The following is a 22,318-nucleotide window of genomic DNA, read 5'->3' on the forward strand; positions in this document are numbered from 1 at the left end:
GGAAGATTATGAGGGTTTCATGTTCATGAGAACAAAAGAGATGAGTGGAGAGTACCAAAAAGAAGGGGTGGCAGCTCCCAGTTTTTTTATTTTTTTATAGTTTTATTATTAGAATTGACTTTAGATTTATTCATCTACTCTCAATTGGATGTGGAAGTAGAAAACCAAACTCTATTTCCTTACGGGGGATGAAGAGGATCCATTTCTTCTATTCTCGAGACAAGAACAAAGGTTCCCAAAAACAGCCTCATTTCCCAAAAAAGCCTCTCTCACCCTCCCTCACCTTTGGGTAAGCTAATATTCCAGCGGAAAAAATTCTTGTTATTTTGTGGTGACTGGTGAGAGAGAGAGAGAGAGAGAGAGAGGTCACAACTGGTAAAAAGGTCAAAAAGGGGCGGATAGGTTCTGCAGGGGGCGAATTTATCAGCGCCATTTGTTTTTGGGTGGGTCCTCGTATCATAAAGAGAAGTTTCGAACAAAACACAGGGATGAGATTCTTGTTTCTCATAATAGGGCCGTTTGGATGTGCGGATTTTAGAATCCAAGTTTTCTATTTTGAAAACAGGAGCTGCTGTAAGAAAACCACCCCCATCCCGAGATTCCTAAAACCTGGTTTTTTTACTTAAAATCCAAGAAATGCTACCAGAACAGCATACACCTGCTTGATTGTGAGCCCTCTTTTACACTGTTTTCAAACTAAAAAACTGGATTTAAAATCCGCGTATAAATGTTAGATTTTTCCTTTTGCTAAAGTGCTTTTCCAAATTAGAATTAAATGTAAAGCCCGTGATTAATACCTTGCCTTCTTTATAAGAAATTCATATCCTAAACTCTAAGAAAGAGACAATGACAAAAGAGGGTCCAATAAACTGAAAAAGAAACCCCTATTATTATTGGTAAATGATACATTTACCCCCCTTATTACATAAATATAAATTAGTAAGGGGTTGACCGGGTAAGAAAAGGGGTGAATATGTCACTTCCCTTATTATATAGATATAAATTAAAGAAGAGCAATGTTAAAGTTAAGAATCGTGGACGATATTTACATATAAGGAGCTTGATTTAACCCCACTGCTATTATAAGATGGTGAAAAAAATTTGAGAAATTGGTGGTTTGTGTTTGAGTTGGGACTTGGGATCATTGTTGGACGAATGCAGCAATTGACTTTGCGAGGAGGAGGGGTGAAGAAGCAACACTTGAAGGACTAATGATTCAAGCTTTGGACTATGAGAAACAGATTTTTAGTAGTGATCAACAATCGATATACAGAGTACCCACTTGGGTGAAAGACCTCAACATTAAGGTGTATGAGCCGCGATGGGTCTCCTTAGGTCCGTACTATCGCGGAATTCCAAAGTTGATGGCAATGGAAGAACACAAGGAGAAACCCAAAGGAATGCTTCCAATACCTCTTTCCAGCTCATGGAATCCACCATTGCTACAGTAAAACCGGAGTTGTTTGGTCTTAGTAACTCCACCTTGGTTCCAGGCTACATGTGCACGTCAGGTTTGCACTGTGCTAAAGTAAAAATTGACAGGCCACCTGTCCCTGTAGCCAGCATTCAAAATGACAGTTTGGCTATCAATATTAATGGTGCTGGAACTCCATTTAATGCAAAGGATAACCCTCCCTGTTTTGACAAGGTAAAAGACAAGTCTCCTGCTGTCCTTCTCACCTTAAATCTTGCTGAATCTCCCCATAATTCTGCTAGTCTACCTGATGGGACCTGTACTCCAATAGCTGTTCCATCCCCTTCTTTTCCAGCCGCCAAAGAAGTGATAACAAATTTCAAGGAAAGCAACCATTATCACTTGGATTTCGTGGAAATCAATCAAGAGGCTTCAGTTCCAGAAAAGGGAGGCCCTGTGTCTGCTCCTAATCTCCACCAGCAGCCCTCATCTCTCCCCTCAAACAAGGCCCCTAATGCTCTGTTTGGATGCCGGGTTTTTTTTTTTTCCTGGGATTTATGTGGGTAAAGGTAGGAGACAAAAGATGGGACAAGCATTAGTTAGAGAAAGATATTATAATGAGTGGAGAGAGAGGGTAGAGAGAGAAAGAGAGAACACCCTTTTCAAGACAAGATTTTGCTGATGTCAGCAAGAAAAAGCTGATGTGACCACTAAACCTTTACCCACATAAATCCTGGGAACAAAAAAAACCCAGCAACCAAACAGAGCATAAGGCTCCTATTAACCCTTGGAAAAACCTTTTTGCTCCCCAGCCTTCGGTCCCAATTCCCACATACCTTGACCATTTTGATCAAGAGGATCTCAGTGAAGATGAAGAAAAAGTGGTTCTCAAGGATGACGATTTTGAGGAAGTTGAAGTTAAGTGGAGTAATTGCCTGGTTGGATACTTCCCTGGGAGAAAACCATACTTCATTGCTCTTAAAGATTTTCTACACAGGAATGGAATCTAAGAGGGGATTTCAACCTTTATGCTCTTAACAATGGGTTCTTCCTTTTTAAATTCCTCAATGGGGAGGATTACACCAAGGTTCTTGAGGCTCCTCCCACCACGTATGGTGGTAAAGTTCTGGTCCTTCAAAAATGGACCCCGGAATCGAAGATGGAGAGAGTCAAGCTGACAGAGATCCCAATTTGGATAAGGTTTCCGGGTCTGCACCTAAAATTCTGGACTAGCAGAGGACTAAGCAAAATTGCTAGCCGATTTGGGAGACCATTGTATATGGACTCCCACACAGCTGAAGCATATCGGCTTATGTACGCTCGGGTTTGTGTTGAGGTAAGTGTAGATAAGAAGCTCCCGGACTCTATCAAAATAGAAACTCCCACTGAGACTCATATCCAACCAGTGGAATATGATTGGAAGCCTTCCGCTTGTATAAATTGCAGAGATTTTAGCCACGGGACAGATAGTTGCAACCTCTATACTGAAAATCAGAGAAGCTACAACAAGTCTTCAAGACAAGTCTGGAAATGCAAACAAATGGAAAAGGATGATCCGAATGTCCTGGTCGCTGCCAACGGAAAAATTACAGGTTCCAACTCTTCTTCCATCCAGCGTGAGCCGGAAATAATGCACTCAATTGGGATGCCCATTGACCCCAAGGTTACCTCTCCCCATCTCCCGGTTCATGGCAATCGGTTTGCTGCTCTTGATGTCCCTGACTCTGATCCGCCTCCCTCTATTGATGGCTTTCAGCATCAAGTTGGTCATGATGAAAGCTCTCCAAATTCAGATCAGGGACCATGGCAAAATGTTCGTAGGAAGAAAGGCAAGTCGCCCTTCCTTGCCTTCCTCTCCCCTCCAACCTGTGGCATTCCTTCCCTCTCCAAACTATCCCTTGGGAGGAGCTTGTGATTAGGCTGATCAATCTCTCTGTGATTAGAGCGCTGATTTCTTTTCATGAGTTCAGTTGTATGGTGTTGTAGTTTTTGTTTTCCCTTATCTTTGGGTCTGTATTCTAGTGGGGCCTTATGTTTGTTTTGGCGTGTATTTTCCTTTGTTTTCCCCTTCATGTTCAGGGGTTTGTTCTCGAGCTTCATGTAATCTCTTTTGTTGTTTTTATTAATATATCTGGTCGGGGTCCTGCTGCCTAACCCCAGCTTACCTATCAAAAAAAAAAAGGTTTAGAGCTCTCCATCACTTCCTCTAATTTTTCATATATATATATATATATTAGAGAGAGAGAGACAGAGAGAGCAGTTCTTGTGCGAGAGCGCAGATAAGCTTTTCTGTGCTCGAGTGCATGAAACATGGTAGGCCCACATTTTTTGGATGATCCTAAGCATTCATGTGAAAGTCCCCATCATGGATGGGGTGTGTACCAAAAATCAGCTCCATTGGATCATCCTAACCCTTTCATTTGTGGGGTAAAAAAATGGGCAGATTAGTGGACAAACAGTATCTGTCCATCCCTCCCCCAAATGGACACCCTAAGATGATCCAATGAAGTTGATTTTTGGTACACACCACATTCATGATGGAGCTTTTCAAATGAATGCTTAGGATCACCCAAAAAATGTGGGCCCACCCTCGTTTCCTGCACTCGAGTGTAGATAAGCTATCTGCGCTCGAACAAGCAAAAGACACTTGCTTTTAGAAAAAAGAGGGAGACTTAAAATTTTGAATCTTCCCTCCAATTTTAAAGCAAGCTAAAAATACCTTTATGACTTTTCTCTTTAAAAATCCAACAGTCACACTTCAGTCCATCATTATGACATGTCACAATGATGACATGGAGAAAGAGCTCTGTTCTAGGGTATTCGAGAGAGAGGGAGGGAGAGAGAGGGGCTCGTAAAAAGGTAGGGATAACCTTGGGGCAGCGAGCGTGTGATAAAATCGATAGAAGAGGATGGTGTTGCAATTTTAGGGCATATGAGAAAGAAGATCACATGAGCAGAGAGAGATGTCGTGGGAATTTAAGGACATAGGAGGTATTTTTCACTAAGATGTTTGGAATTTAGGGCATAAGAGGTATTTATGTGTTTGGGGGTGATGTGTAATTCTCATATAATTTTCAAAAAAATGGAAAAATTCTCTTCTTTTCCTCCCAGCTTATAGTAGTAGATATATGGGATTTGCTAAAAAATTGAGCCTCTGTGGCTGCTTTGCGAAATGCCTGTTGCGATGGAACGCTATATATATAGGCGAATAGGAATACAATGACTAATACAGGTTCATGAATTTTCTGGAATGGAGCGCCTGGGGAGAAATGGAAATAGAAACCAAAGATGAGAGAAAAGATTTGGAACGGATTCTGGAATTTGTAAACAAGGTGATAGGAATCTTCGTTGGAAGACAGATCTAGAGGGAAGCCCAGAGGGGAGGTGAAGACCAAGGAAGAAAAGGGTGTTAGAGGAAACCAGACGAATGACAGGAACTTGTGGAGCCAAAATCAGCCGATGATCATAACTCTTCGATTTATTATAGGTGCCTTCCACCTATAGATCAGACGGTTAGGATCCTCCTATGGAGATGATTTTATTGGCAAGGTCTATTTACATTGGGGCACAATAAATGAATGGTTTGGATCTTCGAATAAGGTGGGCCCAATTTTTTTTTTTAATTTTAAATACACTTTATAATGTCTCCACATGGAGGTGTAGGTATATATTTTTTAAAATACAGTTGGCCTGTTCAAAGATCTAAAACATTTGTTAGGCCCCACCAAGGAGTTGTTTTAAAAGAGATAGAGAAATGTGTGAGGGTATGTATGGTTTGTGAGAGAGAAAGTTTTAAGGGTGTGTATGGTTAGAGAGAGAGAGAGAGAGAGAGAGAGAGAGAGAGAGAGAGACGGTTGTGGGTTTCACAACCAGTTAAAAGGTGAAAGGGGGCGGATTTATCCTAGAAGGGGTGAATTTATCACTGCCCAATTGTTAAATAGGAAACTACATACCTTAAAGATCCAATCTAAATTCCTATAACATTAGGTGTCTTGTGTCTATACTCTTTATACTATGTTGAAACCAACATGGCTAATACACCGAGATTCCACTGATTTCTACGACTAAATAACTAGTGCGGAGAACATTGGCTAAAACAATTAATAAAAAATGATCTCAAATGAAATATAAAGTAGTATGATAGACCTCCAATGTGTTGGTCAGTAAATAAACTGTATAATCTCATAATCTATAGGCATATGTAGTTTAAATCCCGAGGACTAAATACCAATATGCACAACTAATTTTTACTGGTCCAAGTAACCATTGTTAAGAATTGATGGTCAAAATCCTTTATAAGCAGTGATTTGAAACCAAAAATAAACTAGTAAGTGAGAATAAATTTCTTGGATGAACGAGGCATATGTTCGGATATGAACAGAAAATAAACTTGAAAGAGTCAAGAACCAAGAACAAATTCTTGGATGAACGAGGCACATGTTTGGACTTTGGACATGCCATCCTTAAAGGGGAAGTTGTTTTCAAGACGTGGATACATTGATGCACCACGCTTCACAGTGAGTTGCCTCCAAAATACAATGAGCAATCATAGGCTTCACAGTGAGTTGCCTCCAAAATGCAATGATCAATCATTGCCTATAGGTCACAAACCATTAGAACAATGAACATGACTGTTAAATTCCAAATAAAAGATGATAAAACCACAGAGTAATTCTCTAGATAGTTGGATGGTAGTAAGTGGCGGTTTTTCACAAAAGGTGTGCACATACTGTGTGGATTGAAAGACGATAGAAAATAGTTTTTCTGTAATGTATGGTTATATATAAACCATATCAATGTTTTGCTTTTCCTTTGGATTGGGGCCGGCATGTCGACCCAGTCCACTTTAATATTTTGTAATGCTGCTTGGGACTATTGATCCCACCTGCTATCTTAATATTAATGAAATATGTCAATTTTCAAAAAAAAAAAAAAAACACAGAGAAATAACTTCTAAAAAAGAGGAATAAAGATTCTACTATTCTAGTTTTTGCTTGCACATCATGCAAAAGAAAAGTTCTTTTATAGAACAACCTGTAAATTGATCCCCAAATTAAGAGGATAAAACGAGCACATTTGGGTTGCTTGGCAATCCAATCCCCACTAATGGTGTTGTCTAATCATGATTCAAATGTCAAGAAATACTAAAACATAAATGTGGATAAAACTAATGCTACATAGGAATTCCAGATGGCGAGTAGGTGTGCCTTATGCAACATGCCAGAGGAGTGTATCGACCATCTCTTCATTCAATGCCCGTATGCGTATAGCATATGGTCATCGACGGAATTTTCTTGTTGGAAATCTTGCACAAAATCTGTGACTTAAACTAGTGTCACTATGCTGATGATGACCCCATTTTTAGCAGACATGGATTATTGAAAAACTTTAATGTTATAATGGAAGACATGTTGATGATCGAAAACCAAGTGCCTCTGATGGTTCTTGCAACATTAGTTGCTACTGAAAGGGAGGTGACAATAAATGATGAGGTGAGTCCTAGTCCAAACCACAACTGTTTTCTCTTTCATTCTTTTCCCCTTTGGCTTCTAGCAGCATTTCAATTTTAATTTACATGTATGACCTCTTTTGATGGATACCTTTAAAAATTATTTGCACATAATATAAGATTAACTTGAAATAACTTTACTTTGCAAATAACAACGGATTCTAGTGGTATCTAAAGAGCTCCTTGGTGTATAAAAAACGAATCGTTTATAGTTGTGTTCATAAATCAATCCTTGGAATTGGTCCGTAGTGACCCATTTTATGATGATCGGTATTTAAAAAAATATGCCTTTTCATCACCCTTCACAAACATGGTAATCATTTAAGAAAGATTAAATTTTTTTTTCCTTACCATTTTTTTGTGATAATAATATTATTATAATAAAAGATGTGTCTAGTTATTTACTCACATTCTAACTTCAAAATGCAGGTTATTCATTACATAAATGATCTAGTGTTCCACTTCGTTCGACGAACAAATTTTTTCCTTCAAGTAGACCAAAGCATAGAATTGGCTTTCTACAGAGGTCTGCACTTGTTGGAGTTAACTTGGCAGCTGGTGAGTGGAGAACAATACGAAAGAATTTTTGAAAGAGATTTCAATTTGAAACCCATTCAATTTTTATCTGCGAGCTATCTTTACGAAAAGGCCCAAGTTGAGTTGAGGAGGAGTGAAACCAACAGCCTCAATGGAATTAGATTCGAAAATGGTGTCCTCAGCCTCCCCATATTTCGAATCCAGTCTCCCACTGAATTAGTGCTTCTCAATCTTGTGGCCTTTGAACATCTTCATGCCGGCGCAAGCCACGAAGTGAGTTCCTTTATCGATTTCATGAGTGGTCTCATCAATTCGGCCAAGGACTTATCGTTGATCAGAAGTATAAATGTCATGGAAACCATATGGAATGATGAGGCAGTCCCCATATTCATACAGAAGATTAGAAATGACATGGGATTCAGCCCTTGATATAATGATAGACTACATGAAATGACTCGCACTTTGAATGCCTATTACATCACGAGTACGAAGAAGTGGAGGAGACGACTTCATGAGTGGGGTTCTTACCTGTACTTCAAAAATCCTTTGACTTTCATTGCTCTCCTTGCCGCAACTTTGCTTTTGGTCTGCACCCTTTTTCAAACAATCACCGGATTACTATCTTTAAACTGTAACCGAAATTGAAGTTAGCACGATGTTTTGGTCTCCTTCATGCATGCTTTTTAAGCTCGATTAACCCTCTCTTCTGTTGAATCATCTTTGTTGAATTATGGGTTGTTCATGAATTTCAGTTGTATGACTGCCATTACAAGATTGGATGACATGTTAGATATGTTTGAAATAAAATTATTCTCTAAAATCAATATGATAGTGGTTGTCATCAAATCCGGATACACGAAGGAGATGAAAGGAAAACTACATTAAAAAACAATGGAGGAACTTTATAAGTTGATGGTTATGCCATTTGGTTCGCCCTGAAGCATCAGTTACTTCAATGCATTAGATAAATCAGAAACTTAAGCATTCAAATGTTCGTGGTGGTGTATTTTGACGACATACTAGTGTGTATTGCTTACCAAAGGCTCTCTTGTGGCGTGCGCCACACACACACACACACACACACACACATATATATATATATATATATATATATATATATATATATATATATAGAGAGAGAGAGAGAGAGAGAGAGAGAGAGAGAGAGAGAGAGAGAGAGAGAGAGAGCATGCATTTGCTGCGCTTGAGCACAGAAACAGGGTGGGGTCACATTTTGGGTGGGCTCCAAAGCATTCATTTGATGGGCCACAAAAAATTAGCTCCATTGGATCACCTTAGGGTATCCATTTGTGGGGCAAAAAATGGATAGATTTGTGGACAAATAGTATCTGTTCATTTTTGGCCCCACAAATGGACACCCATTGGTGATCCAATGGAGCTGATTTTTCGTAGGCCCCCCATCCATGATGGTGCCTTCCAAATGAATGCTTAGGATCACCCCCCCCAATGGCCCCACCCCTCTGTTTCTGTGCTCGAGTGCAGCTAAGCCTAGCTGCGCTCGAGAGCAGCAACCCTTTTCTCATATATATATATATATATATATATATATATTGCCGCAAGTGAGCTTTTGGTAAGCAAAGTATTAAGTATTGAAAACTTGTATGCTCCTCTGAAGAAGTGTGATTTCATGGATGGCCTGGTTGGATGACCATTTAATGCTGATCCTATTTGCTTGTGCTTCTACTCTCTAACTTTCTATATTGAACATTAATATTAATGTAATGCTTTATACAGCTATTTCCAGCCTCTAAGCTTGTAACATTAATATTAATGTAATGCTTTATACAGCTATTTCCAGCCTCTAAGCTTGTAACATTAATAATAATAATGTAATGCTTTATCTGCCATCTCACTACAAACTGCAAAGGCTATTTTCGTTTGTAACACTTGCTAATTTTAGAGCTTGCCCTATGCAAAGAACACAAAGCATAAACTTTCTAACATCACTAAGCCTCTCAATGTCACTGAAATGTTTTGTAAATACTCTAGGGAGAAGCCTTTGAATTCTCCTTTGGCTTTTGTCATTCAAAAATTCATGGACGACTGCACCAACTTATTAACAGAATTTGAGATAGTGAATGAGTATGCAGAAGGTCTCTTTTACGATCAATGAAATCAAGACCTTTTATCTTGTAGAGCATTCCCTCACATGGTCTTGGTCTCATACCGAACGGACATCCCATGTGTAAGGTAAATGACCGTAAAAAACAACAGTTAAGCTTTTCTTGGTGGAACTCTAAACGAGTCTTGACCGATCAAGGTCTTAAGATCATCCGATCAAAGTCTTTTCGATGGCATTTGGTGGGACTTAAGGTTTCCTTTGGATCGAGGGAGGTCCAATAAGTGTCTTTTAGGAAGGAGTGAAATATGAAAATAAATTAGTTTTCGAACTTTTCTACTCAAGCCAGATTGGGATTTCATACAAGGTCTTGGTTGTAACCGTATCTTTTACTTGTAATCTTCAAATATGGTGGAAGCTATTAGAGTGCCTTGTAGATCTTGATGGGTAAAATAGATCGGAGGGTGGGGGAGACCTAAACTTTGATCAAGCATTCTTGGTTTAGAGGATGAATGGAATGCCATCACAAAGGCTAGAAACATACGTATCAAGCACTAGCTTTAGGCTTTAAACAGCCTCAAACAATAAAAAGAAGAGGGACATTAGTGCATCATGGGCGCCTGTCTGAAAGGCCGACCTCTTTGACTTTTGGCACCATAAATGCAGCCACATTCAGCCAATGGGGGTGTCCCTTCAACCCTTTTCAGCAAGGGCACCTGTGAGTTTAGAATACCTCTAAAAGGAAAAGATAATTTTAAGTTAAATTGTCAAAATTGTGAAATGGATTGATGTGAAACAACCAATTACTCCGAAAGCTTAAGCCGTTGGAGAAGGGCGGCGTTATTTAATCTTTTATACTTTAACAACCCTCCTCATGTGTGGCTCCTCTTTTTAGGGTTGGCTTGCACGTGGCATATGTGGCCTCTCTTTTGGGCTAGCCTTTGCATGTGGATTTTTAATATCAAGGATTTTGAACTCAGGACCTTTCGCTCTGATACCATGTGAAACAACCAATTACTCAATAAGCTTAAGCCGTTGGAGAAGGGCGTTATTTAATCTTTTTGTACATTAACAGATATCATGTGCTACAGATCAGCCACACAAAAAAATAAAAATGAAAAAAAAATTAAAAGGATTTGAGGACAACTCCAATCCTGAATCTTTTGGAGTTCGGAGCTTTGGAAATTTTTTTTTAAAAGAAATGAGACTGGGTCCATTGTCACCTGTACCAGTTAACAATGCTCCAAACGATTTGTCCATTATGTCTGCTCTTAACTTCTATCTTGCTCGAACACCTTTCCTTTCATAATTGCTTGTCTTTTGCACTAGCCTCATTTTTACGAGAATAGAGTTGAGAGTTCCTATCACCCAAAAAAAGAATTTTCATAAGAGTTTTTATATGTTTATGAAAATACCCCATGCAAGACAAAAGAATGAAAATATGAAGGCCATTTTTGTACATTGGCACCCTCCATTTGGATCTAGGACGTTCCATTGGATTTTGTGCCCATGTCTTAGCCATGATCCAAAATAATCTCAGAGCTTAGGATATGGATCCATTGGACACATTCAGATTCAACTGAACTTAATTATGTGCCCATATTGCACAAACACTCGGCATTCATTGAAATTTTAAATGCCAACGAATGTTGAATCCTTGTTTGGTTGCCTATATTACATTAAAGTTTCGGTTGACTCCCTAACATGTTGCAGACATCATTATTGTTTTTTTTTGCACATGTGGCGCCCATTATGCACTAATGTCCTTAAATGTCCCCTTCACTCATCTTCCAACCAAATTCTACTCAACTCAACTCAACAAAGCCTTTGTCCCAAACTAGTTGGGATCGGCTTCCAACCAAATTCTACTAAAATGTTAAATTTTTAGTAGAAGAATAGTGAAAAAGGTCTTGTCGATTTTATTTTTCTCTTCCCTATCTCTTTACACTCTCTTTTTTGGTAATGATACCCCTGCTTTTTCCACTACTCTATGAGATAATTGTTGCGCGACCAAACACTACTTACCACTATTCTACTAGACAAATCAAATGCTTGTCTTCGCCCATTTGGCTTCTTATTCTACCAACCGTGCGCAACCAAACATAGCCTAAACGTTCGGATCCCTGGGATCCATCGAACCCTCAGACTCCATTGAGACGCCTACCAGTTGACAACGCTCCAAAAGATTTGTCTATTATGTCCGCCCTTAAGTTCTATCCTGCCCAAAAACCTTTCCTTCCATAATTGCACATCTCTTGTACTAGCCTCTTTTTTAAGAAAACAATCTACACAGTGTTTTATATGGTTCACATGGGCGCACCCCAAAATTTACAGCAGGGCTCACATGGATGTATATCACTCGCATTTTTGGGCCCCGATAGGCTGTGCCCAAAAAATGAGGGCCTTTGGATGATCTTAACCTCTTAATTTGAGGAGTTTCCATTATAAAAAGGGCGGCCCAGTGCATGAGGCTCCCACCATTGTGGGGTCTGAGGAGAGTTTTCCTTATAGATACATCAAAAGATGGGGCCTACAAATCTCTCCATTTATGTGGTACCCACTGACAACAGAAAATCCTACCCTGAGTTAACCTTGCCGAGTCAACAAGAGCTCGAACCAGGTTTCTGAACTCAGCCTAGTCGAGCGACTCGAGTCCATTTTTTTTTTCAATTTTACACGTGTCATACAGGTGGACAGTTTCACGTGACCAGAATATCTTATCTAGTTAGAAAGAGGGGGCCTTTTTGCTATTCCACCCCCTTCTTTAGTCTCTTTCTCTAAATGTCCCTTTTGATCGAAAATATACACTCAAGAGTGATGCCTATTTATTCTCTCTATCCAATTTTTTTTTTCTTTCGCCCCTTTCTTCAGTTATCTCTGAAGACTTCAATTACTGATTGTTCCAATACAACGTTTCAGAGTTAAAGGGTATGACACAACCACAATACATTGTCAATATGCATTCCCATATGTCTTTTTTTTGTGCCCTTTTTGTTTATGTTTGTTATGCTTTAAGATTTCTCCAAAATTTGGTTGTTATTTTCCTAGTATCCTTGATTTAACAAGAGTTTGGAAGTTGTATAATTGTATTCTATCCATGTAATTTGGTTGGTTTGGGATTCTATGGTGGGTTGTTAGAACTTTACCAAGTTCATATTCTTTCTATTAGAGTTTTTGTGTTTTACCAAAATTGAAAACAAGCATTGCATACAACATGTTTGAGAGAAGGCCTGAAATAAAAATGTGTAAATGAGATATCTATAGTGGGATAAATAACCCACCAGCCATGGATGCAATTTTGTAATTTTCATTAACCTTAGGCCCTGTTTGGATTGCAAGAATTTATGATGATATCCCTCTAAATTAACCATAATCATATCATTTGCCTCTAAATCATGGAATGGAAGAAATTTTTTTCCATGGGAAAGGTTTTTCTTGCAATCCAAACAGGGCCTGAGATCATTTGGAAAAAAAAGAAGAAAAAAGAGATCCAGAGATGCATAAAATTTTATAATTTTGATTCCTCATCTTTGTTTCTTCAATATGTATTTTAGTGGCCTTAATTTCCCATCACTCTTACCTAATTATTTCCTAACCCTTGTCACTTGATTACTTAATCAGATCCATCCACCCATCATTACTTCCATACCCTGTTAGTATTTTTGGGACATAATTGTTCTTTTGAAATATGATTTCTATGACAAATTTGAACTAAGATATGATTTTATTCATTAGCTTTTTTAAATAAAAAAATTAGCTGTTATCTTTTGGGATTATTGTATGGAACATGTTTGGGATGAACTAATTTTTTTTATGTATGAACCCTAAAGCTTAGAATTGCTTTGAAAACGTTAGCTGGGTTTTGATTATTATGTTATGTTTATGTTGATTGGGGAGTGCATGCTGATGATTTTATTGAATTAGAATTAGAACACATTTTATTCTCCAAAATTCCCAGAAAGTATCTTGCACCAAATCAGTATCAGAGCTAGATTCACACAAAATTGTTATTAGAGCCTAGGTTCACATCAAATATCCATTTGAGAGAGCCTTCATAGGAAATTCTATGGGGCTTCTCTTCATCTAATTCATTCTATTACATATGGATCAGGAGACATATTCCTTTGTCCATGTCCACATGTTTGTGGCTCTCAAGATGACGACCGATCTGTTTTTCCTGTGTCTTTTTCATGTGTTGAATCTTGAGTGGATTTTGTGTATCAAGATTATCTTTGTTTTCATGTCTTTGAAGAAACAAGATTATTAGAATCTTCATTGTTTTTACTCCTCTGTGTTTTAAGTCTTTTCAACAGTGTAATAAACATTCTAAACAGAGTGAGCGACAAACTTATTTGGCAGAACTCTAGTGCCACTATATCTCCTGCTGCTCTTTGCTCCTTTAGGGGTGAAGGTTTAGCATTATGAGAAATTTCTTTCTTTCTTACAATCACTTTAACGATGACCTGATATCAGTTGGGAGCCAATCTTTCTTGTCTTTTTCTTTGGGTTTGGATTCGATCTCTTCAAGCTAGGAGAAGACGATAAGGAATGAGTAGTGATTGAAGAGTTTATATTGCGAGCAGGCATTTGATTTCCATTAATTTTCAACCTTCTATGTGATAGTTCTAGATGGAGTTTCAATTTTAGTATGTTTCATGCGCAAAAACTTCAATACTGGTTGTTGCAAAATAAATCTAGTTTCCTCAACTATATGGACACCAACATACAAGGCTTTTTCAATAATATTGGAAATTTTACTCAGGGCTTTCAAGACCAAATCTTCCAAGTTCAATTTGAGAAATCTAACCTAGATCTGTAAAGTATTGGGAAAGTGCTTCTCCTAGCTGCTTATATTTATCAAGTGCGGCCTTTGATGGATATATTTGATGTCCAACTTATAAGGATAAGAGAACGTTCACCAAAAGAGAAAGTACCAATATCAAGAAATGATAAACAGTCCTCGACTAATTTTAATTAGAATAAAATGAATCCCTCCTTTAGCACATACATATCAAAAGATTCCTTAAGTTTCATCTTTTCTCCAAAGCTCATTTTTTCTTAAGTGTTATTTTAAGAACCCAAATAGGACTTCACCCCAAATATCTGATTAATTAAAGTGTTATCCCATTCTCTTCAATTCTCGTCTAATTCATAAAAGTAATTAGCAATTATGGCCATTTTTAGTTTTATTGGATGAAGTCATGGTTTTTTTTTCCTATTAACGTTCTTTTCTCCATTGAAAAGATCACTCCATGAGCAAATGTTTAGATGTTGAGCCACACTTGAAGTTAGATAACGGTCTTTGCTTTTCTGTCCAAGATCATTTGCATTGCAATTGGTTAAATATTTTTTCCAAGTTTTTTGGAGAGGAGATGCTCTATTGTATTCATTTTAGAACCACATGTGTTGCAGTTGAAGATGTAATCATGAGAGTTTGATCTAGGAATCCTGCTTACAAGCCACATAGTCAAGGAGAACAGTGAAGAATTCAATAAAAGAGGACTGGGTGTCTCTTCTCACCTTCAAAATCAATAATTAAAATCAAATAATCTCCCAAACCATAATTCGTGCATGCATATATAATAGCAGCACTTTCATGCTTTTAGACGCATACTCCAGGTTTCCAACAATAACAAGTCCAAGACAAGAAACAAACTGGAAATAAAAGCATAATAAAAATAACTCCTGATGCTGCTCCGTGTGATCCGGTGACAGAACTATTTGTTGAACAACATTTTGGTAAGTCGACCGATCAAGTGTATCATCAGTTGACCCAAATCACGGGCTCCTTAAACCCTTTTATGGGTTTCTTCTTGGCTCGACTCAAAACATTCAGATACTTCTATGCACGCAGGTCTACACCAACATGGAAGTAAGTTATATGTGCATAGGGGCTGTTTTTTTCAAAACAGTTTTTTGACATTAGAGTTCCAAATAGTGAGGAGATCTCTTTGAGATGTGCTTTCATCAAAGTTCTAAACAGTTTTGAGAAACCCAGAGGATACTGTGACCTCGGTAGGATCTATTTTGGTTTTAAGAGAGCCGGGGGGGGGGGGGGGGGGGGGTTGTGGAATGGAAATGGGAATGGGAATAGAAGCATTTCTTGTGTTTGATTTCATGTCTGATTGGTTGGTTCTATGTTATTGATACATATACCCTCCTCTCAAATTGAATCCATATAACCCATATGTTCTCATTTATTTATTTATTTTTTGAAAACATGTTCTCATTTATTTATCTAATGTATACATCTGAACTGACAAGGATAAATTTTCAAAAAAATCTGATTTAAGTCTCTACAATCTTCTAGGACTTTACAACGTCTCTTTGTATCTTTATATGAATTGTGGCACTCCAGCTGCTCCTCCACATGGTTTTTACTATTCTAGGTTGTTGCTATACTGAAAATTAAATCTTACACCCTATCTCAGATCCATGGAAGTTGTAGAAACTAAGCCTTCTTCAGGTTATGCAAACGGGCCTCCATGGTTGTTCAAAGGAAGGCAAAAATTTTCAACTTTTATTCTCTTCATTCTAAGGATTTGTAACCTTCAGAGCTTGTTTCCAAATATGGGTAAATTTATTTCCAACTGCTTCAATGGTATTGATTTCTTATTTTCAGTGCACTGTATCAACTCCATCTTGTAAAGGCTGACATTGCTCGGGCTTTCATCCCAAAACATTTTAGATTAGTGGAAGCTTTTGGGTACTCATCTAGTCCATTGCCACAATATATACTTTTTCCTTAGGTTATTGGAAGTCACTCTTGCTTATGGATTTCCCCCTTCAATTAGGTACTGTCATTTTGCTGATTTTTAAGATGAGTTTGCACTTTGCAGATATACTCTTGGTGGTTTCTTCCTCGCTCACTATGATGATAGTCCAGCTGGAAACTTTGATGAGGTTGGATGTATTTTCCAATAACAGATTATATAGCTCAAAGCTGTTATAGAAATTGCTAAAAGTGAAAGCATTTTGGTCATTTTGGAAGAGTTTTTATATGGTGGCCGACCATCCACCAACAAGGGCAGAGAGAAACAACTCTCCCCCTTGATTTTTGATCCAGCATGAGCCCCATTTTTTTAACTTTTACCTTGATAAAAAATCAAGGTGGTAGATATTTTCTCTCTCCAGCCTTTACATATAAAGGGCGGCCATCATATAATTTCTCCATTTTGGAAAATCCTTTTCCACTTTAATTAGATCAAGAAAAATCTTCGTTTATAGCCTGCTATATATAAATCCATGATTCATGAAGTATGTCCGAATTTTCATCGAAAACCTTTGGTCTAGAGACATGAGGTTTATTATCTTGAAAAAGTTGTCCAAACATGAAGTCCATAAGTACTACTTTGGTCAGCATACACTGGGAAACACTGTTTTGTGGATGAAAATGTCCTTCATACAACTCTCGAATCACACATTTTTTTATTTCAGTACTTTTGTTTCTATATAATGACGAAGGTGTATTTTATTTTTTAAATTTTATGAAAAAGGTGTGAATTGTTTTCTACAATGAGAAACTTCATACCTAAAATCTCTTAGTAAAGAAAAAACATCATTCTAGAGGATGGGAATTTTTGTCAACAAAACTTTGACTCCTAGTAGTGCATCTTGACCGAAGTAGTTATTTTGAAAATATTTTCAAAAAACTAAACTTCTTTGTCTGACCTTGATCTTCGTTAATTAATTGGGATAAAATTTGCAAATTAGAGAAAAATACGTATTTTTAACTCATTTGGGAATTTCGATCTATTTCAAATATTTGAATTTGCTGCTTCATGTTGCGGTTTCAATATTTTTTGTAACTTGTTTGGATTGGAAATTGACTCCAAAATGTTCATATCGACTTGTGTTACTCTCAGCTCGTTGTGATTGCGGGCATTGTGTGGAACCCCCCAACCTCATGCGCGTAAGTCTTTCTTTCTTGATCATTTTAAATTTTTAGACTTCAAAATGTTCATTTATTTTACTAAAAATTGAACAATTACTTTCTTGGTAATAGATGGGCTGCTAGGGTACTTGTGAACAGTAATGAGGCTTGCAGACATGGAAGGAAGGTGTGAGCTTGTGGCTCCTTTGAGTATATCCCATTGTCTGTTCTTTTAAATCATCTTTGGTCTTTCAACTTTACACTGAACAGACCTTTGCTAATTTTGCGGCTTGAACTATTTTTACCTTCTTGCAGGATGTAGGACTCCCAAGTCATGTTGCTAGGTTCTCAAAGGCAAACCCTAAACTAAATATTACTTATTTCATTACTGTTTAGAAATTTATAGTACAGTAAATATGACCCTATACTTTCCATATTAGTTAGCAATAAGTTTGAATTATTATGCAGTGTGTCATGGCTATGGAAACCTTATTCCATGAACTTTTGGAAAATAAAAATTTTCAGAAAAGATTTCTCTAGTTTTTAAAGCTATTTCATGAAAATTTTAATGTGTCACTGTCGTATATTTTATAAAATGGGGAGTAGATTGATCAGGAAGCAAATTTGGATGATCTTTCTCTTTTAATGTTTCGTAAGCACACATACTCATGTTAGGGAGTTGGTATTTCGGTATCCTCTGTATAGTTAATTAGATATATAGGTCATATGTTTGCCAGTTTGTATATGATAGTCTTTGTTCAAAACAGAGAGTTGTGGCAACCACAAATAGGCCAGGAAGTAGATCCAATGGTTTTCTGAATGTGATGGGGATGGGTCCTACTTTCTGTAACCCAAAGGAACATACGGAGATTCAAGTAAATGAATTTGAGGGTTCTGCATCAACAAGCTTATGCAATATCAACCTTCCAGCTGCTGGTGAGTGGGCTGAATGGATTTGTTTAACCGTTTTTTGTGTATGGTATTAGTAATGCCCACTAATCTTCATCTTCTTGTTATATAAACAACTACATATATAATTGAATTAATATGGTCCTGTTCCTTAAAAATCCTTCTGTCTTGCATTGCTGCCCCAACTTAGCTCAAGTTAAATCCCAACTAGAAGAACATCTTACCCATCTGAAATGGTTCTCAATCCACCATGCTAGAAAAGTCACACTTATCTAGAAACAAAAGCTCAAGCTCAAACTTACCATAAAACAAGAACAAAGTTTCATTCCTTTGGACATGCGTCATTCTTCTCCGTGACTCCTTCCATAGATATACTATTTCCGTAAGATGATATACTCAGCATGGATTTGAGATCAAATGTAGGATAATATGGTAAATTCACTTACAATGCAAGCTTCAAGTAAAACTATCAACAAAACTAATAGATTTCTGATTTTCCGTTTTCCAAAATTATATCTCGATATAACTCTCCCAAAAGTCTCAAAAAACACTAATTAGGATTGTTCTTAGCAATCCCACCCAAGATCAATTAGATATTGCCGTTATATCCCAATATCTACTCTTTATTAGAAAAGTTGATGGCTGAGGTCAATATGTTCTAATCATTAGATGGGGGATCTAATCCATTCAGATCAGTCTCTACTCTCTATAATGTTCTTATAAACCCCTTAAATAAATTTAGACAAAACCTTAAAGTAGATGATTGATGGGATAATCTTTAAGTTCGAGCAAGAAGATAGAAGGGTAGGGTAAGGATCTGGCATGATCAATCTGATCCAATTGTTAGATAGGGTGTCTGATCCATTCAGGCTATCTTTAGAGGAAAGTCATCAAACTTTATTATTGCTCTAGTTTTGGGGGTTGGTCTCCGTTAGATGATTATCGTGCTCTTGGCACAACGACCTAGCATGATATTATGGAGTCCAACTCCCTTTGAGGATGGTATTCAGTTTCAAGTGGGAAATGGGGAGAAGATTAGATTTTGGTTAAAAGAGTGGTGTGGCTGTGTCCCTTTGAAAGCTGCCTTCCCGGATCTCTACAATCTGGCTTCGGTAAAATGGATCAATGTGGCTAATTCCTTCTCCAGATTTATGGGAAGTTGGATTGGAAAGTTGATTTGTGTAGAAATTTTTTCAATTGGGATGTTGATATGTTTGCTTGTCTTCTTTCTAGTATTAGTTGGATTTACATTCAGAGATGGGGTAAGGATAAAAAAAAATTGGAGAGAATCTTCAGAAGGTAGCTTTTTAGTTTGCTCCAACAGTCATTTGCCTCATTGCTCAAATCCTTCACCCGCTTGGAGAACTTGGAGCACTTACTCCTCCCATAGAGTTAAGGTCTTCTCTTGGTAAGATTCTCTCGGTTGACATCTTCGTCATAGGCAGGTCATTGTTAATCATTGCGCCCTTTGTGTTGCTAATGTGGAGTCCGTTGACTACCTTCTTCACTATAGTTTCGTGCATGGCATTTACTGTTTCGTTATTGGTCTCTTCAGAGTGAGCTGGGTTTTTCCTATTCATATAGCAAATCATTTTGAAATCTTGGGCATTTGCTTTGTGGCCTTTAAGAGTTAGGGTTCTTTGGAGCCTTTTCTTTGCTGCCTCTTTTTCGCTAGTTTGGAAGAAAAGAGATTGGGAGTCTTTAGAGGGGTTTCTAGAAATCTGCACAATATTCGCCTACCCAACTTGTAGTCAAAATGACGAAGACCACTCTGAAGTCCACAAATTCGCAGAAACACATGTAGAATATAGAGATGCTTTTGCAAGTGGTTCACTACTTCCATGATTTTGAGGTAATCTGATCTCAACATTTGAAATTCTGGTTGCTTGCTGTATTGTGCAAAAGTAATTGGCCTCAAACAATAAAACCTCATACTCCTACAAGAACTCATCCAAAGTGAAAGTGGGTTAACTCGAGCGAGTCAATGATGGCCACAAGTAGTTTTTCAACAGTGATCTGCCATTTTATAGAGGGGAAGGATGTCTTCTTAAAGTTTATCTGAACTTTCTTATTAAAGTTGATCACTTGTGAACATGATCTTGTCTTTGGTTGTCCAGATTGGTTAAGTTTGATAACATATCTGTTATTTTTAAAAAGACGTGGGTATGACTGACAACTCTTCTCCTCTTTATTTGAAATGTTTGTTCATACAAATCCTCGCTTCATTCTTATTATTCTTCTTATTCTTTTTCTGGCCCCGAGCTTGGTGATGACAGAGCTAAAATTAAAATCAAATGAAAAATGGTTGGGACCTCCGATCAAAATGTCACTTCCTAGCTTTAGGTAAGCTTTCTAAGGATTATTGAGCTTTTAGATAATCCCAATTTTACCATAATTGATAACATTTGTGCTGTTGAATTACAGTGGTCTTACTGAGCATAATCCTCACCTTCTTAAGTATTCTTGCCAGATCGAGTGCAGGTTTGTGGCGGCCTCTAGAATCTGACTCATTGTCTGTCTTTTTCTTTTTGGTTACAAGAAAGCGACTCCTTTCTGTATATCATGATTCATAAAACGGAAATTTATTTACTAATCTAATCCTTTTCTCTCTAACTTGGTTAGCATATCTAGTGAACTAGAACTTCCTCCTGATTTTACTAAGCCATGACCATCAGTGAGATCCCTTGTGTAGGGTGCGACCAGTGGAACCAGCAAAAATATCGGGACCAAATACCACGCCAAGAAATGATCAGGATATATCTCCCATTAACCCAGATTTCTATTCGAGTGATCTTACAAACGGAGCTTCTCCGGAGAACAATGTGCTCAAGCGGACCATTTCTGTGCTGCTTTCAAAACCCATCTTGGCTTTGGAGTTCAATTCTCTGAAAATGCAGGTTGAGGCTCCCAGTGTAGTCACCCTTACTTCTAAGAAAGCAGTTGGAGATACTTAAAACTCCCCATTTCTTTACTTCCAGTTGTACTTGTGTGTTCTCGTTGGATGTTAATAAAAATTTACCAGAAAGCCATTTTACTGGAAGTTGCAGTAAAATGGAAGCCATTGTTGTATGTTAATAAAATTTACCAGAAAGCCATTTTACTGGAAGTTGCAGTTTTTTTATCTTAAACGGTTGGATGGGTGTAATGCAAATGAGCAATTAAATCAATGAGCGATGATTTACATCGAAGCATTTGATGGTTAGGATTGTTTGATGGGGGCAAGCTTTAGACAGTAGCCTGTCTATGATGGGCCATTTCAGATGAATGGCTTGGATGATGTTGATGCAATATGGGGGACCCAGTCACAGGGTCTTTTATCAATACCCTATTACTTTGTTCAACTCAGTTGTGTTCTGAATGGAGTGAAAAGAGATTTTCTATACTCAGGAGTATTTGGGTGATCCTTCATTTGACATTCTAGTTTCGTGCTATCACAATACAATTAGGCACGGTTAATGCTACATAGTGGGCCCTACCAAAGATTGATCCGGAATTTCCATATGGAGAAGTCATATGATGCCCGACCGTGAAAATGAAGGGCGGAGAGAGAGAGAGAGAGAGAGAGAGAGAGCCTCTCTCCCTTGATTTTTAATCCAAGGGAAGGCTCCGTTTTTTACTTTTCCTTGGTTCAAAAACCAAGGCAACAGGTTTTGTCTCCTTCCTCCCTTTACATTTTCACGGTCGGGCATCATAAAATTTCTCTTCCATCTAATAGGACTCATGCTCCATCTCTAAAACTCCAAAAATTAACCATAATTTAGTCCATTTGATAGGAGCTTTAAGTATGAATGGGGCGAAAGAGGAAAAATGTTTGTTTTGGATTTTGAGAACCGATTGTGAGTCCAAAACATAATTTTGAGTCCAATAATCAGTTGTCAATTCACAATCGGTTCTCAAAATCCCAAAACAACCAGGACTTATTGACAAGAGCACAAAAGTGCAAGGAGGGTAAAGATCTCCCTGAAAAATGTATCTGTCATAAAAACACCAATGAGC

The 22,318-nt window shown here is 37.7% G+C and overlaps 2 protein-coding genes across 2 annotated transcripts; both read left to right on the top strand.

Annotated features, from left to right (window-relative positions):
• The first annotated feature begins 6,813 nt into the window (after positions 1-6,813).
• Positions 6,814-7,889, top strand: LOC143861600 (UPF0481 protein At3g47200-like). Its single transcript, XM_077372498.1, has 2 exons — positions 6,814-6,906; positions 7,353-7,889. Exons 1-2 carry the CDS (start codon positions 6,814-6,816, stop codon positions 7,887-7,889), a joined length of 630 nt encoding a protein of 209 aa, XP_077228613.1.
• A 4,431-nt stretch (positions 7,890-12,320) lies between these two features.
• On the top strand, positions 12,321-21,442 carry LOC143860699 (protein NEOXANTHIN-DEFICIENT 1). The gene is made up of 11 exons (XM_077371480.1): positions 12,321-12,468; positions 15,972-16,043; positions 16,163-16,246; positions 16,380-16,443; positions 17,406-17,452; positions 17,546-17,600; positions 17,729-17,767; positions 18,181-18,349; positions 20,599-20,665; positions 20,747-20,803; positions 21,015-21,442. Exons 2-11 carry the CDS (start codon positions 15,976-15,978, stop codon positions 21,274-21,276), a joined length of 912 nt encoding a protein of 303 aa, XP_077227595.1. The 5' UTR covers positions 12,321-12,468; positions 15,972-15,975; the 3' UTR covers positions 21,277-21,442.
• Positions 21,443-22,318: the final 876 nt, after the last annotated feature.

The sequence above is a fragment of the Tasmannia lanceolata genome, unplaced genomic scaffold (assembly GCF_043159265.1).
Source record: "Tasmannia lanceolata isolate RefF3 unplaced genomic scaffold, GAP_Taslan_0.1 ptg000037l, whole genome shotgun sequence".
In the NCBI taxonomy this organism is placed as follows: Eukaryota; Viridiplantae; Streptophyta; class Magnoliopsida; order Canellales; family Winteraceae; genus Tasmannia; species Tasmannia lanceolata.

Coding starts and splice junctions, on each gene's coding strand:
- LOC143861600 (XM_077372498.1), top strand. CDS start 6,814: ATGGAAGACATGTTGATGATCGAAAACCAAGTGCCTCTGATGGTTCTT. Junction 6,907..7,352: donor AGGTGACAATAAATGATGAG/GTGAGTCCTAGT, acceptor TTCAAAATGCAG/GTTATTCATTACATAAATGA.
- LOC143860699 (XM_077371480.1), top strand. CDS start 15,976: ATGGAAGTTGTAGAAACTAAGCCTTCTTCAGGTTATGCAAACGGGCCT. Junction 16,444..17,405: donor CAGCTGGAAACTTTGATGAG/GTTGGATGTATT, acceptor TGTTACTCTCAG/CTCGTTGTGATTGCGGGCAT. Junction 17,768..18,180: donor ATGTTGCTAGGTTCTCAAAG/GCAAACCCTAAA, acceptor TGTTCAAAACAG/AGAGTTGTGGCAACCACAAA.